The 18,197-nt window shown below is 35.6% G+C and overlaps 2 protein-coding genes across 2 annotated transcripts; both read left to right on the top strand.

The window, feature by feature from the left end:
* Window positions 1–7,087: 7,087 nt before the first annotated feature.
* On the top strand, window positions 7,088–11,014 carry LOC117324659 (neo-calmodulin-like). Its single transcript, XM_033880592.1, has 5 exons — window positions 7,088–7,225; window positions 8,269–8,296; window positions 8,836–8,979; window positions 9,473–9,727; window positions 10,212–11,014. Exons 1-5 carry the CDS (start codon window positions 7,223–7,225, stop codon window positions 10,241–10,243), a joined length of 462 nt encoding a protein of 153 aa, XP_033736483.1. The 5' UTR covers window positions 7,088–7,222; the 3' UTR covers window positions 10,244–11,014.
* A 2,009-nt stretch (window positions 11,015–13,023) lies between these two features.
* Window positions 13,024–18,105, top strand: LOC117324658 (calmodulin-A-like). The gene is made up of 5 exons (XM_033880590.1): window positions 13,024–13,494; window positions 15,413–15,452; window positions 16,158–16,301; window positions 16,800–17,042; window positions 17,262–18,105. The coding sequence occupies exons 1-5, from the start codon at window positions 13,492–13,494 to the stop codon at window positions 17,294–17,296; spliced, it is 465 nt and encodes a 154-aa protein (XP_033736481.1). The 5' UTR covers window positions 13,024–13,491; the 3' UTR covers window positions 17,297–18,105.
* Window positions 18,106–18,197: the final 92 nt, after the last annotated feature.

Raw genomic sequence — 18,197 nt, 5'->3', positions numbered from 1 at the left:
ATTTCCACAATTTTACCGTAGTGAGATTTTCTTTTCTCGCATACTTCACATGGTTATCCGGTGGTTGCTATGGAAAAGATAAATAGAATCTTCCACTCCCTTTGGGATGAAACAGGGGAATCTCAACTCGAGGGAAAGATTCCTAAGTTGCAAAACACGAGACTTGCCGAGTGTTTGGCAGCTTAATTATCTTACCCCGAGGGTCGAGATTCTCCCCTCTCACTTCCATCGGAGTGAATGATTATTTTTCTCTTACCCTGTTTACCCTCTTATGTACATGTATATAATATTGACGTTACATCAATGCAAGGAAATGTTGACGTGACGTGATTGAATTGTCGACGTGACGTCATTGTACTGTTGCCGTGTCCCCTGTCTCACCCCCAAGGGGATGAAAGATTCTATTAATCTCACCCCGGTAAAACTGCGGATGTCTTTGTCCAGGGTAAGAGAAAATTCGATATCACACAGGGGGGTAAAGACAGTCGGCACGCGCTATATGGCGCTGCTCACAATAAATAACGTAACGTCATCATTTTACGTTGAGTAGCCAAGTCATAAATAATGACGTCATTAATTTCGACGCACATTCCAAGGAGCATTAAAGATGGCGCGATGAAAAACTTTCATAAAAACTTACGTTTGGTTGCAAGTATGTGAGAAAAATAATTAAGCATTGAACTGCTTTCATTTGGAAGTTATGGGCTGATGAAAGCCAACTGGACAAAGGCAAATTAAATGAAGCGCGCTAGCGCTTCATGTTGAATTTGCCTTTGTTCAGTTGGCATACATCAGCCCATAACTTCCAAATGAAAGCAGTTCAATGCTTGTATTTACATTTGACAACGAATTTGAAAGACTATATCCAAGAATTTTACTCTGATAATGAATAAACAACTTATTATCGTCAAAGACGGAACAGCCTTTTCAACAGCCATCTTTCGTTATCGCCGATGTGACAATTATGACGTCACTATAATAATGACGTCATAATGAAGATTTGGAAGTTTACGGACTCATAACTTCCAAGTGAGCTTGGTAAAGTTATATAGTGGGGCTGCAGTGTAAATGTAAATATTCAATCATGGGTCTGTTCCGCGAACAAGGATATCTCAACCCTCGTGTAAGAGTTTGGCTGGCCAGCACTCGGCAAGCCTCGTGCTGACTGGTTAAGCTCTTACACTCGGGTTGAGATATCCCTGTCCACGGAACAGACACATGCTAGATTATATTATTCTCTTACCCTGGACAGGGATATCCGCAGTTTTACCGGGGTGAGATTTTCTTATCTCACCCTAGGGAAAAGACAAGCTACACGTGCTCTTTGCACGTTCTCAACAATTGCATTTCGTCACGTCAACAATATCATGACGTCACAGTAACATTACTATGACGTCACCGTCACGTTGACAATTCAATCACGTCCCGTCAACATTTCCATGCATTGATATAACGTCAATACATTAGATACATAAGAGGGTAAAAAGGGTAAGAGAAAAATAATCATTCACACCCATGGAAGTTAGACAGGGGAATCTCATCCCTCGGGGTAAGATACTTAAGCTGCCAAACAGTCGTCAAGCCTCGTGTTTGGCAACTTAAGAATCTTCCCCTCGGTTTGAGATTCCCCTGTCTCACCCCCACGGGGGTGAAAGATTCTATTAATCTCACCCTAGGGTTGAAACAAGTTACACGTTCTCTTTGAAAGTTCTAAACAATTGTATGACGTCGCGGCAACAATACTATGACGTCACATCGACAATTCACAGTCACATCACATCAGCATTGTCTTGCATTGATGTAACGGCAATAGTATGTATTAAATAAGAGGATAAACAGGGTAAGAGAAAAATAAAAATAATCATTTACCCCCTTGGGAAAGAGACAAGGGGTCTCAACCCTCGGAGTGGCAACTTAAGAATCTCTCCCCACGGGTTGAGATCCCCACCCCCGTCACTCCAAAAGAGTGACAGACTGTATTAGACTTATTAGTGATAAGACATTCTATATTTCATTAACATATATATAAGCAAACACAATTGGTATATTGCTGCCAGTATACTGTAACTGATAGGCATTAATGCTGCCATTTGAGGTAATCAAATTTCAGTGTGACAATACTATAAAATGAACCTTAATGGATCTAACTATGTGAAAGTATTAATATGTTGCTATGATCTTACGTAAAGCCAGGATGTGATGTGCGATGCTTTGATAACGACTTTTTTTTCAAACGTCTGCATATTAATATACAAAAGCTATCTCCCCTTTTCAACATATTATTGCGATATATTATATAATCTATCTTCTCATGGGGGGGGGGGGGGGGGGGGCAAATCATATCAAGAGGGTAGCACGAGCAATCATAATTAAAAATGAATCAAAAGCTTACTTCAAAAGAGGCAAAGGGTTTAATGGCCAATAAATTTGTGTATGATGTCATCAGTATGTGTGTTCTTTTACTAACACATCGGTACTCTCTACACACGTGTGACCGACTATATTTAACGAGCTCGATCACTTGATATGGCACGAGCCTTTTGGTTAAAGTATCCAAAGAGTTAACTCAATATGGTATGGAAACATGTTCTAGTTTATGATTCTGTTTATCACTTAAATCCTAAGGAAATCAGCCAAACTGACATAAATTCCCCATTCCCCCCCCCCCCCCCCCCCCCCCCCCCAAAGAGTCTCGGACTCTTACTGGCACCATCAAGACAGTCTCGTGGCATCTTTATTGATGACGTCACAATAGCCATGTGACACGTGTGGCATATGGCATTGATAGCAAGGTCATGGTTAATGGCAAAACAGTCAAGTTGTGGCAAATACTGAAAACATATGAATCGAGGTCCTAACAATTATGAAAGGCAGTCATGTTTTCATAGGATGAATCACCTTAACTGGGACAAAAGGAAAGATCCCACTTGAAACACCGTCAACAATAAAACAATAGAATCGAAGCTCAGGTATGTATACTACGTCCCTATGTAACGAATATCCGCCTATAGCCTTCTGTTCACACGGCTTGTTTAGTTCTCACATTAACGACACGCATGTTTCATCAGGTGCAAGAGTAAATCTTACATAGGCCGATTTTTGTGGCCAAATGTTCCCACAATAGTTGTTTTTTCTTTGTATCTTGTTTATGAAAAATGACAACAATCTTAACTTTTCCACCTCGGGACCTATTAACGTTCTCCTGGTACCTTTCCTGAGATGAGAGAGGCTGTCTGGTGGAGTGTTTAGGTGGTGCTGTACTCCGATCGCTCCACCACGCAACGTCCCTCACGATAGCTACCGCCTGCTTATTCTAACACCGTATCACAATATAGGCCTGATACTCCAAGGCAGGTGCCCCGGCTAGTCATTGTACAGTGTATTCATTGAAGACAATGAAAAGTACTTATCCACGTCCTTCCTTCTAATAAACCTTATGATTGACATAAATACCACAATATTAGCACATCATCTCTACTTACAAATACAAAGAGTTCAAAGAAGAAGAATATTCTTCAAAGTGTTCACTCATCAAATAGATGTAAATTATCACATCTAAGATTGAATGTACATTTGGTACATTTCCAATTTCTGATTTAAACAGTTTTATGATTTTGATGAAAGACATTTGTGATCTTTTTCGTGTAATATATAGCTAGCTACCAAATACCAGCAAACACATTGTACAAAAATATGGTAAATTTCGCATAAGAAATGATTAACGATTCTAAGTTAGTGAAACTATGTTGGTGCCCCGCTGTGAGACAGGTTGTCGCTACACATGTTTGACGATCTACCTGTTTGATAGATGGTACTCGATGGCAAGACACTCAATCGATCTTTAAACAAAATGATGGATTTCTTTCACTAGCAAACGAAATAAACAATACATAGGATAAATAATGCACTTTTAAAATGAAGCAAGTGGTTTTGTCATTATTTTTGTGTTTCGGTAACTCAAACACCACGCAAGTGTTCCAACATGCATAGCAATTGTAATATAATCTTTTATTTTCGCCATATTGGAACACATCGGCGCCACATATGACAAATATATCTACCAAGAAAATTTACTCTCATCGGTATCGGGTACAAGTTACCAAAGAGTCCGGATTCAGTCCGCAACAGTTATGATACTGTTGGCACATAACAAATAATATCGTTGTATCTCATTACTTTTAGACACTTGGGGTGGTTCGTCTTATCTATCTAACTTAATATTGACAACGACTCCCACATGCGAATGGGTCCTAACCTAGCACTGTTTACTAGTATCTCCCATTTATAGTTATATTGTGGTCAGATTCAAGTAAAGGCTATAGAAATTTTAACGAAAATCACCAGAAGCATGAACGAGCATCTCATACCAGCTTTACATTCTTAATAAAATAGAATCTTCCAAATAATTTCAATATGATAAATGTATATACGTCTATTCTTTATTGACATGATATATCGAATCCATGTGTTGTTTTCATCAGCAGACGACATCTCTATTTGTAATCGTGGTGTTTATATTAACACGTTTTATATCCAAATACTGAGGCACGTAAACGCCATATGCTGGAAGCGGGTATTACTATCTAGAAATGGAAAAATTACAACACGGAAATTGAAATCACCCAACTTGTTTTCAGTTGAGTGGTAAGATGCCCCTGTTGGCTGGGTTGTCAGTAAAGTTGGGGTATGCTGAAGAAAGAAGTATAGTGTCCTTAATTATACTTGAGGGTTCATCCTATCGATATGGTCCATGCTATCTTGTTGTTTAAAGATAACACATCATCTATATATCTAAGGGTGTCGGTAAAGGACTTTGTAGGGTTCTATTAGTCTGTCCTGATAAGCTCTTCCATGAATTAAGCCTCTTATCACTAAAAATTTAATAATGAAAAATGTCGCCCAAGGGAGGACACAACGTCGCTTGCATCATTTTCACCATTCATCCACAGTTAATTCTTCTTCGTCTGTCGTATACTTCACACCATAAGTTTTTCTAGATAGCAACATCCCGGCTTTCCCAATCTTCGGTGTTTAAATATCGATATTAAACATCTTATATTCCGTCATTGGTGTTTACAAATGTTCATCAAAGGGTGTCGTGAGGTGCAAGTTGATAAAGAATTTAAGAAAATTACATTATAATGGGAAAGCTCGTTATTTTGCCTGTCGTTTTCGTTGTTACTACCCCGACTCCCACGTTGACATCATGGAATTACATGTTTTTACAAAGATTTATATGGCAGAAGTCGTACTTTCGGGACACATTATATCTTACCCAGTCTTGAGACTTTATGTAAATACATGTATACTATTTGCCAATTGTTTTCCTCATCTTTCAATTTCAAGAAAGAATTACTGTTTCGTTGAATACACATCGGTACCTTGCTTCTTTTCGTTCTATTTCAAAAGTTCCTTCAATTGCATCTCCTTCGATAAAACGCCAAACAGTGACATTATAACGAGATTTTATTTCTCTCTACATATAATTTATAATGAATTGATATACTAGTAAACATTAAGCAGAATTTATTGTTTGGTGATTTAGTAGATTGTACCACTGATAAAACCAGCTCCTTGTCCATTCACGGTAAACTTCGGCCCTCATTCAGGGACCACAGTATCCTGTTATCATCCTCAATTGATGCTATTTTTAACCTTTCTTAAAAGATAGTATATACACAGTACAAGTACATCACCTTGGCGAACATCCGTATGCACGCGCTAAAACTCCCAGGTGTTATCAGATTGGCAGAACTAGAGTGAAATGGCAGAGGTCAGTACAGCAGGCCGCCATCTTTATCTTCCGGCGTATTGTACATTATGTAGCCTACCACGTAACTCCACACATCCTGATAATAAAGTATGACTATATACTGTAGCCAGTGGATATATTTTTCGTAAAAAAATGTTTTCGCGTGTCAATTTGTTTTAACTGACTTATCAGAGTGATTCCTGGTTCAATAATTTGGTATTAAAATTAACCACTTATTGTAGCTAGATATCTTGATAAATTACAACATGCATAAAGATATCATTGTTATTTGAATATCCTGAATTTATAGTTTCTTTCACAATTTTATCGATCATTTATATAATCATAAGAACCGGACTGCCATAAGCTCTGTCTGCCAAATTCCATGTATATAAATTATTGTAAAATCTATGAATTACAGAGGACATATTCTGTAATAAAAAGGAATACGGGCTACGCAGTAGATTGCTAAAGACACCATAGATCGTAAAATAAGTTATATTTATTTCAAACATTGGCTCCGTTCCTGTTTGTTTGTCTGCAAAAGCTCTGTAAATATTAAGCGCCGTTTCGAAAAACGCCACAAATATTCGAAACAGTAGATTCTCCTCCAAATGACCATGCACATTATCTTTTATTAGATAATTATTCAAAAGGAAAGAAACGAATGTATAATACATTGTACGCACATTGTATATTAGTGTATATACCATGTTAACGTATAGCTTTAGGTTTGTGGTTCGAACCCCCGAACCCCCGGCCGCGGTGGCCGAGTGGTTAAGGTGTACCGACACTTATCACTAGCCCTCCACCACTGGGTTGCGAGTTCGAAACCTACGTGGGGCAGTTGCCAGGTACTGACCGTAGGCCGGTGGTTTTTCTCCGGGTACTCCGGCTTTCCTCCACCTCCAAGGCCTGGCACGTCCTTAAATGACCATGTCTGTTAATAGGACGTTAAACAAAAACAAACCAAAAATCGAACCTCCAGTCCATTAAATTGAAGTAAATCTTCAACATGTAAGTTTCATTCCTTGAAATGCTATTTCAATTTTAAAATTGACTAAGTACTTTTCGTTAAGTAATTCATTTTCTTGGCTTCTTGATCCAGTATTTTATTTGTCTACGTGTATTTATTTATATTTATTTACTTATATATATATATATTTGTTTTCTTACATTTAGTATTTTCATCACTTTACTCGTCGTTTTTATACGGACATTATAGCAAAAACTTCAAGCAACAAGTGCTACGGTTCAGAGGTTATTGTATCGGTGTAAAAATGCCCCACCGATTTTTGTTTCCCTTTAAAGCGGTGACCTAAAAATACCGCCCGCCTAGTCAAGCGTTCCTGGGACGGTTTTTCCCACTACACCGGTGAAATCCTACTATTGGCGCGGTGGTCTGTGCAACACCTGACGGAACAAAAATACAGTCATTCTTCTGCTACCGGCCTCAAACAGACAACAGTCATGGTAAGGATGTAGAATTTTACACAAAATCGAACTATTGTAGTCATATATACTGTATTACATATACAGTATACCTATATATAATTACTGTAACATAGTTCAAACAGGTAATTACAGGTAAAGGTGTGGTCACACGTACAGGTAAGTACTTCAAACCGGTTGACGCATACTTGTTTACCTGGGCCGTCCTATCTTTTCTTCCCCTTATATTATTATGCTCAAACAGGGCTCGGCCGATCAATACTCACTTTGACGTTTCTAGGTTTCATGACTGTACATACACGATATAACTAAATTACATATGTAACGTGTGTCGACAGAACAAGCTGGCTGGCTGATTACTAATCTACACGTCATGTTTCCCTGATCAGAATCGGGTCATACTTATATTGTGTTTTCAGACAGACTTATAGCCAGCGTTCGTTATTTTTTTCATAGACAGATGTTTATCCTAGCGGCATACATCGGGAAGCTTACTTGTGGAAATCAATGGCGATGCATTGTTATTTTTAAATAATTAATGAAACAATCGAAAGATGAAGATACACTCGATTCAAAACAACATGTGGCTGTATATTATGTACTCCAAAACATATGTTAAATTGTTTATATCTTAACTGAATGAGCGAAATAACTCAATCCAGTAGCTGACAATGCTAACATACATAAATGTACTTGATATTACCAAGTCTAGGTCTGCTTTAAGTCAACCGATATCTTTGTAACAGTGCACATATACCTGGTATATCTAAAAATAACGTCAGTGAACAGTCACATTTTGTGTGGGAAAGACATACGTCTATGATACATATAGAAAGCACATATACTTTTAAAATAATGTTGGGGAAACATTGTTGTTGTGATTTGTCAAATAGCTACAGTCTTTAAAATTGTATTTTAACGTTTTTAATGAGTGAAGGGGGACAACTCGTGTTTATCTGTCAGAAGTTGTCTAGTGGTGACGTTGAAATCAGGGGTCTATACGCCCCTGGTAACGGTGTAGTTGATATATCTATTTTGATTCAAATCTTTGTTTACTTTTAAAGGCACAAAGAATGGACAAGATGATGAACGGTAAGGATCTAAGATAAAATTTCTGGAATTAAGCAAAAATGATGAAAAAAACCCAAGAAAGTATCTAGAATAATTTTAATTATAAAATCAAAATTAATTAATTTACAAGTTTCTTATGATGATATGATGATGATTAGTATGGTGATGAAATTATGATTATGATGATTAGTATGATGATGAGATTATGATGATGAAGGTGATATTATGATTATGATGATAGGCAAACCATACCTTTATGAAAGTGATGTGTGTTTGTGTGTGTGGTTTTTATGTATTTATGTATTAAAAATGTCTTTAAAAATAAAAATAAAAATTTCTACAAGTTTCATTTAAGAAAATAGTTACCTTTTTTAATTGATATAGATCGAGATATTCATCATTACTATAGTTACTGCACTGTAGTGCATATGTACAGTATTAGATATATGTAATTCCATCTATAATTTCAATATCATGGCGGTCTATTTTGTTGAAGGATTTTGTTTTAGGTTGTGACAAATTAATGTCCAACTTCACGAATATTGAATACATTGTTACAGAGTTGAGAGAAGCATTCCTTATCCAGGATAAAGATGATGATCACAAGATCAACATTATCGAGTTAGGCAGTGTCATGCGCAGTATAGGGCTATGTCCTACGCAGGCGCAACTCTCCTCGATAGCACAAGAGTATGGTGCTAGTGGTAAGTTCGCGTCACGACAATTTTTGACTGTTGTTTTAATCAATTTATGTTCTTGGTGGAAGTGCTACTACTATCATAGGGCTAGCACACAGTATTTGATCTTATATTAGCATACACTGTAAGTTTCGGATACTTCCGGTCACTGTGGTCTTCAATCAGATACATGTATTTAAGGATATTGTGACGTCATGATTCTCAAAGATATATTTATTATACAAATTCTCCATGAAATTCTTAAAAGAACATCAAATCCAAGCTTATCTTGTCATAATTGGAAACCAAAAAAAATCTAGACACTAATGCATTAACTAAGGGAGATAAATCCAACATGCTTTGTAATCCATCACATACTATAGCGTAATGTAGCATATAGCCTTAATATATGTTGATAACACTGTTTATGACCTCATTGCTTTATTAAACGATAACATGCTATAAGATTAGGATAATCTAACTTCGGCTGGAGTTAATTTCTCTATTTGCATGATTTCAGCAACTGGTAAAGGAGGCAAATTATTTGACCTTGATGAGTGCAAGAGGATCGTCCAGAAAAACGCAGGATTGACAGAGACAGCAGAATCCGTACGGGACTGTTTCCGGATATTTGACAAAGATGGAAACGGCTACAATAGTGCGTCCGAGCTTCGTCACGTGCTCACGACCCTGGGAGAGCCCCTGAAAGATGAAGAAGTGGACGAACTTATCAGAGAAATCGAGCTGACAGTTGATGGACAGTTTAGTTATGAAGGTATTTAATTATTGTATGGGGAAAATTTACTTCAGTAATGCCAGGGGCGGATCCAAACTTTGGTAGGGGGCTCAATGTACATTGTATGCAAGGGTTCTGCAAAGGACGATTCTTATTTTCAAAATATTGTATATATCATGTATACATGTAGATTAATGTATATTGAAAATGTGGGTACGACCTCTTTCGCCCCTCCCCCTCTCCTCCCCCCCTGATCAGCTAGCCATAAGAGTAACAAAATATCTAAATCTATTCCCTATGATATTTTTTTTACTTGAGATGTAATGTATGTTTTTAAATTGTATGAATTTTCTTTTCAATAAAACCGTATCATTTCTGGACATGCCAAGATATACAAACAAGCTTTACTTTTTTTTAATTTGATAACACCTTTAAATATAATTGACTTGACATCTTAAGATTTTGAGCTAGCGGATTTCAAAAATGTTGAGTTTTTAATGATTTCTTCATCTTTTTTTTTCAGATGTTGTAGGACTTCTCATGCAGTCGTCATAGGATTTTTTACAACCAAAGGAGGAACGAAAGATGTATTTTATTTATGAATGGGACGTATAACAGGGGAAGGGGGTGTACAAGCGATGTATTTTTTAAAAAACTGAACTCGTAGGTAAATCCAACACAAAAAGGTGTTCAGAATGGGCGTTTGTTTGAAAACAGGTGATAACTGCAGGTGCATTTTCAGAAAATAATGATAATATGGTTAACATATGTCATCATCCAGATGCCAGGCAGCTTGTTGAGATTCCAAACACAAATTTGTAACAAATATTCTATAGATGAAATGAAATTTTCGTTTTATTTTACTTCGCTTTCGATTCGAATTTTGTATGACGCTTAATATTTTTGGGTAAAAATTGAACACTTCCGTTATGAGGGTTGTGCTATGATATAAAATTCATTATTTGAATTGAATTCTAACCTTAATATTGTAATTGTTTATCATAAAATCTAATAATGGCAAACAATGTTTGACAATACTTGGCAGTTCAACCCTTTTATGACACAAATAAAAATCCATTTTTATTGCCGCAAATACCAAAAATTACGTGTGTAGAGTTTTTTTTAGATGAGTGAATCTATCGACGACTGTTTTACAGAATGATAGAACTTACTTCTGTTTGTTCATAAGTAGCGAAAGATCTGAGCACAACACATGTACATGTATATGTATTTAGATATATACATTCCATTTTGTTCATATCCATCCATAGGATAACTTTGTTTATATGTTAAGCGTTGATTCATTAAAACTTGTATACAATTATATTCATCATTTCTGTTATTTTTTGTACGAGATTTGAGTCATATTTCAATCCTACATACAATGTACAATGGTAGATGCTACAGTGTAGAACAATTGTTTTTTATTGAAAATACGGCATAGGTCCGGGCATGAAACGTACATTTACTTACATGAAGCATGATACATCGACGATTTACTTGTGTAATACCAAGGATCAATTCGTCATAAAACCAGACATATTCGGCTTTCTTTTTCTAGTGTTTTATATTTGAGTTTAAGAAACTATCTTTTTATTTAACTAGGCGAACAATAATTACATTTTCAGGCGAGATTCATGAAGTCTCATATCAAATAGAAACGTTTTAAAGATAACTAAGTTTTTAAAACAAAAAAACTCGCTTTTCACAGGTTTCGGGGTAAAAAGTTACAAAATCAAGTTGAGGTGGCCATTTTGCTATGCCTTTTTCCAATTCATGACGAAACGTCATTTTCCATTTAATGACACAACAGTTGATTTCTGACTGGCACAGCCTCATATGGATAAACAGTACATGAGGAAAATACATTGGATAGCTCGTTAATAGAGTAGGTTTTGGCCAGTATCTTGACACTTACGTATCGACTATTTTATAGAAGGGAGGTAACCATGCATAGGAGAATGGAACACGATTGCCGAGTTATGTCCCTTTACCCAAGTGTCATATCACGTTATGCCTGGATCTGTTTGTTGAGATATAAAGGAGACTTTTAACTACTAATCGGTTAACAAACTTATTCCGTAATCTGTGAAGTATGCCAAGTGTATTACGAGTCACATAAACATTGCTATAGGGTTGAAGTTTTATCAAAGGACAGCACCGGTCGATTTTACGTAGTGTAGCTACAAGATGTATTATATCGAGGTATTAACTGTGCATATACACTTCAGGTCTAGAATGACACCTTCCTTTATTGCAGTAAAACCTTGATTTAACGTCATTCGATTCGCTTACATACAGTAAAACCTCAAAATAACATCACAATACCGCGCCTCTTATTCTACCATAATACTTCGTTGTTATACAACGAAACTCAAGAAAATAGCAATTCTTTACATAATCAGTAAAGCCCCAAATAACTTCGTTTATATATATATATATATATATATAAAAAATAACAAAAAAACAGACTTTGCCGCAAGGCCTTTCTGCCCTCTCAGGCTTCTTCAGGCAGCAGTCCGCCTGAAGAAGCCTGAGAGGGCAGAAAGGCCTTGCGGCAAAGTCTGTTTTTTGTTATTTTTCATACATTCACCTTCGCAAGGACAGATTTCAATTTCTTATATATATATATATATACAACTGCTGATGTGACGTCAATAATTTTATAGACATAATCACTTTTATATAATTTCCTTCGTTTATAGTAAAACCTCGATATAACGCCAAAAGTTTCTACATTAAAACATCGATATCACATGTACATGTATATAAATCATTTTCGCTAGACATACATATCAGACAATTCATATTGATTTTCTTCAATTTTTATTAATGATTAAACATAAAACATATCCCTCTTTGTGTCAATATTGATTGTCCAGTGTTTAACGGGTTAGACAATGTTCGGCATATATCCTTTACATAGTATCTGTGAACCATAATAATAATTTAAAGTAAATTTTGGATGAAAACCGAAGAAATACCCCGAACACTAGTTGAAAAGTTCTGATATGATAAAGTCCAGTTTTATTCATTATTTAAACAATGATCTTTGTCTCTATCCGACATTCCACCCCAACAAACACGTAACAAGTGTAGGTACGTCTTTGTTTTTTGTTGTTGTTGGGTTGTTGTTGTTTTTTTTTTTGGGGGGGGGGGGGGGGGGGTATTAATTTGTATTTCTAAGTTTTCTACAGTGTGTATGAGGGACAATAGACACATACCCCCTCTACTAACCCGACATAACCCCACCCACAGTAACCCCCTCATTTTTACATACATGTATATGTCAACTCAGACCGATATTGCGTAATGTCTTGTCCAGGGTGATCTTTAATTTAATTAAAAATAATGTTACTTTGATGTTAGATATATATGCTTCGTTAATTACTGGAGAGACAATGTGTCATATGTATTGTTTTAAATGACTACGGCCTTAAAGAATTGTATGTATTTATATACATCCACACGGACAATTGACATTCAGCCCCACTGTACAGGGCTGTATCGTTTTAGCAATGGCTTTGTTCCTAAACAAACGTCGCTAAGTCCGCCTCTCATTCGAATGACATGACGGAAGCCGTCACACACAAAAAATGTTTGACACGCATGAATGAACTCTGTGATCCGAGGTTCGATTTACAGCGAGGATCCCACAATCTGTAGTCCCCACGGGGTCTCCACCAGCTCCCTTATGGCTGTGACGTCATCAATATATACATCGAAGACTTGTGTGCGATATGTGACACCACTGTAAAATTATTGGTAGTGGTACAGTTGTGTAGCTGACAAGACGAAGGAACATGGTATGTAAAAAGTAGATATTTCCCATCTTACAATGTCTGTTTGCGTTCTTAACGATTTGTTTGTTTGTTTATGTGTTATCTTTAACCATAGATTAGGCATTGCTATGATATATCACCGGTGTACTGAGACAATTTCGTGTTGAAACTTTTTTTTTTTTTTTTTTAACAAATATATAAACAGAATCCTAATATTTCACGTGTCGATAATTTTTGGTACTTTTATTTCTCTTTAAAAGTGAGTATCATCTAAAATCTGTGTTTTATAGGAATTTTTACTTGTAAAGTATGTAAAGGCATGAAAAATATTTAAAATGTATAGTTATGTAACGTAAACAAAAGTATCTTTGTTATAATATGACATTTTGTCAAAGAGGCTTTATTCGGTATCATGACTTCGTCATGAACACATGACGTCATCTCATTTTTCTTGTAACGTCACAATTTTTTTGGTATTATTTACTTAATCACATAATAATAATTATAGCGGCCATCTTTTAAGCAAGTACGTGATTCATTTAAGATTAACTATAAATGCATAGCTATACATTCGACAGTTTATTCCCATGGTTTCGATTGTGACGTCACATCATGGGTGACGTTGCATCATTCCATTTGCATTGTGAAATCATATTTCAAAACGCAGATCTTGATAACGTGTTAATAGGTTGACTCAAAGGCTAGTTGAAATAAAAACAGTGTACTTGTTTTAGAAATTTCTCATAAATAAAACATGTGTACAATTGCCCTAATCTAAGACAACTCGGACAGCTATATAAAGAGTTCACCAGTAAAAGTGCCCATTGTCGTTTACCCGTTCATTTGAACTTTCTTTTATTTCCATTATTGAAATCTGTTTTAATGGCATATTTTGTTGGTGTTGTTGTTTATGTACAACGTGATTGGTCAAAATATATCGGGTCAAATTTGACGTCATGATTTTGACTAATATTGACGTCATACATTACCACGTAATCGTAACGTTGCTGTTCAACATAAAAATAAACTAATACTGTTGCAAATTACTGATATTTGAAACTTAAATACCCGTAAATGATAAAAACACCATGAATTACACTTGCAGTGCCCGTTTCATATATAATATATTTCGCCTGTCATTCAATGAACTTTTGGAGTCTTGCACGAAGATAATCGAAAATTGAATTATTATTTCGTTCTATAGCAAAACCATATTCATTGCGGGAGTCTGAGAATCAATCCTGTAAAATGACCATAGATGGTCAGTATTTATTCAGAGAAGATATAAGCTGACGTGGATTTCATTTTGTTTACCAGTTCGAGCAGGCCACTAAAACTGCACACGCTTGATACTTGGATCCGAAAATGTTTCGATTTCTATGATGTTTGTTGTAAATCAATTTACTTTTAGACACATATACTGTTCAAGCATCCGATACGGAAGTTCCGACTTTTAACACTCCCGGCTTGTGTAAATACTGGAGCGAAGTTCGAAAGTATCGAACATTAGACGTCCTTTACAAGTGACTCTTCTTTATACAAATCTTGACCTTAACTTATGTAGATTCAGGAGCTTCAACAAAACCATTTATTTGAATCTGCGTGTATCTATTGTTATGTACATGGTATTGATGTCCGTGACTGACCTTCAAAGAGAAGTTATTTCTCTTGTTCCGATATTTGGTCAATAAGTCGTCCGCTCTGGAGAGTCAACTTGAGAATGACCCCATTGGTACAGTACATGTACATAAAGTAATTTAACAATATAATATGCAAAGAAGAAAGTAAAATAAAATAAACATACAAATATATCAGAAGACAGCTAGTTGTAGCTCTTGGCTTTCTGGTTGTGTATCAAAATAATAGTTATTTTACAAATTATATTGCTGGTCCTGTGTGAGTGTTTTTACCCTGTAAAAAAACTTGATTCTTTCATTCACAGTCTGCTCGGTGGCCTCCTCCGTCCAGGGCACAGCTCGCAGGTATGTGTACGTAACTCTTAATGATAAACATTACAATCCCATACCTGATGTAAACGTACAACTCTGCGGGGATTACTGCACATTAGTTATTTTTCCGCTTAACAGTGATATTTTGGCATTTCCAAAGGTGTTTAATAAAATAATTTCCACCTTGATTTTATTTCCCTATTAAAGCCATCAGTTTTAATTGTATTACGTCGATACAGTTTAATATAAAACATTAATATATATATCTAAATAAATAATTTCCATCCCCGGTGTGAAATTTAACTAGCCGCTTTCATAATAGCATGATAGTATCGTTTCTGCGGTGCATGCGTTAATGAAGCTATTTTTAATTTAAACAATAATATTTTATTAAATTAATGATGCTTTCTCAGGCCAGAAGTGTATCTTTTTTCATTTATAAGTATGAGTCGACCATAATCAATTCAAAACAAACAAATTCTGTCCGTATGTTATATAAATAAATCAGATTTCAAACATCTTTATTTTAGATTTTTTTTTTAAACATTAATTTGAAATGTAGACCTCCGCGTAACATACCGATAAGGTTGCATTCAATTAAATTAAAATTAAATTATTTTCATTTTCCGCTTCAAATAAACTAAAAACGGTAAAAATTTCAAATAACTGGAGGGAGAAGACAAGGTTATCCAGTTGAACAATACTTTTTAACATTGAACTTGTCCTATTCCGTTGTAGAGTTTCGAGAAGCTTTTAACATGTTTGATATAAATAAGACGGGAAGCGTCACGACCAAGGAGCTTGGAGACGTGCTCCGGAGCATGGGACAGGAACCGTCGGAAACGGAACTCACACACATGGTGGACGAGGTTGATGAGGATGGTGGGTGTCACGTGACAAATCTTTAAATCAAATTTTACAATGTTTGTCTATAATTTATAAGTTTTCGTAAATAAATATGGAAAAAAATTCCAGCAGTAGTGTTTAAATCAAATTCTTATGAAGTACAAATAACTAATATGGTGTTTCATATGTTATTTCACAATACGTAATAATTATGAATTAATTTTGTTACTATTTATAAAATATCATCACTATTAATTTGGACATTTTATTTTTTGGTGTATTTTGATCTCAGTCAAACTTAACACAAATATTATATACAAAATACCTAGAATAAGATAATCTTTTAGGGTTTGAAGGCCAACGTCATCTCTACAACTCATAAATAAAGTGTATTTCTTAATCTCTTGGTCTCATCTAATAGGAGGGAGGTCATATGTCTTACAGGGTTTTAAAGTTGTTTGTATGACTAATTAATTTTGTAAAAGTTGAAATTTTACTTATGTAGTACATTTGTATCTTATTCCTCCGATACAGGAAGTGGTTCTATTGAGTTCGAGGAGTTTGTAGAAATGATGATGAACAAAATCCACGAGACAGAATTAGATGTTGAGCTCAGAGAGGCATTTACGATATTTGACAAAAATGGCGACGGCTTTATTGGTCCACGAGAACTAAAGGAAGTCATGGCCATGATGGGAGAACGACTCACCGAGATCGAAATCGATGCTATGATCAGAGAGGCGGACACAGATGGTGACGGCAAAGTTAACTACAAAGGTAGGAAGGAGTAAGAAGTTACCCAGTTAAGGGTATATGGTACATTACGTTGTTCGTTTGTGTTTTGTTTCTCGATCATCACTAATCCGTTAAAATGGTCAAGGTACAATTCACTTTTGTGTCGTCAAAATAACCCCGAAATATTCAAATGCAATTATCATAGTAGAAGTCCTGCTTTCATTTTAATCAAAGACATTCATTTTTTTGTTTCTTTTGTAGAATTTTACGCCATGATAATGATGGAACCTGCGTGAGACGCTTCTCGTCTTGAATAAAATATCACGTGGAATGATTCTAACTCTGGACTGAATTCACGTGATATGTTTCTACCGGTGGATTATATTCACGTGCAATTATTCTACCTCTAGAATGGAGTTATTTCGCGTGAGATGATTCTGACATCATAATGTTCATGTCATCACGTCACACGATCATGTGCCAAATTCGTCGTCCGAAAACATTCATGGATCTTCATTTCGTCAAGACACCATTTCTTTAATAGCTTGGACTGTCAGAATTCCATTGATGATGTGATACATTGAGATCATGAGACTGTGAGAAAAAGACCATTTAACAGTGAGAACGTTTTGTAGTTTGACGAATCTTGTACGACATTCATCATAATAACGTTTTTGTGATCGGCAGGACTTGTATTTGAAGGACAATGTTGGGCTATGAGTTTTTCTAGCCCAGTTCTATTACGAAACTGCTGAATTTTTTTCTCCATTATGTAAAAAAACCTACATGTTAAGAGTGCTTGTGTCTGTGATAAGCTGTCTATGGTGAATGGGATACTAAAAATGTGACACCCGTGTATAATATCCAGAGAAAACACAGTATAATGTATATAGCTATTCACAAATACCATGTACATTTTACATGGCTATTATCAAAATGTATGTTTTGCAAATTTTGTACCTGTATAAATTATCCTTTGTGAATGTTTATGCGAATAAAATTTAAAAAATTTTGGAAGACATGCCGTTTTATTTTGCATTTACAGCTTTGCAATCACAAATTCATTTTGTATAGCTTGATTTTAATAACGCGTTATCACAAGACTCAGTCGTTATACAGGTATGACAACTCAAATAAGCGGACACACGAGTTTGTTTCATAGGCGAGTCTGTATCTCAAAATGACTTTTTAATGGAA

The sequence above is a fragment of the Pecten maximus genome, chromosome 3 (genome assembly GCF_902652985.1).
Source record: "Pecten maximus chromosome 3, xPecMax1.1, whole genome shotgun sequence".
Taxonomy (NCBI): domain Eukaryota; kingdom Metazoa; phylum Mollusca; class Bivalvia; order Pectinida; family Pectinidae; genus Pecten; species Pecten maximus.
This window is presented reverse-complemented; position numbering and strand designations above follow the sequence as displayed.

Bases quoted from the DNA above. Each gene is read 5' to 3' on its own strand.
- LOC117324659 (XM_033880592.1), top strand. The intron at 8,980-9,472 runs GTAAGTTCGCGT...GCATGATTTCAG, and splicing joins ACAAGAGTATGGTGCTAGTG to CAACTGGTAAAGGAGGCAAA. The intron at 9,728-10,211 runs GTATTTAATTAT...TTTTTTTTTCAG, and splicing joins TGGACAGTTTAGTTATGAAG to ATGTTGTAGGACTTCTCATG.
- LOC117324658 (XM_033880590.1), top strand. The intron at 16,302-16,799 runs GTGGGTGTCACG...CCTCCGATACAG, and splicing joins GGACGAGGTTGATGAGGATG to GAAGTGGTTCTATTGAGTTC. The intron at 17,043-17,261 runs GTAGGAAGGAGT...TTTCTTTTGTAG, and splicing joins CGGCAAAGTTAACTACAAAG to AATTTTACGCCATGATAATG.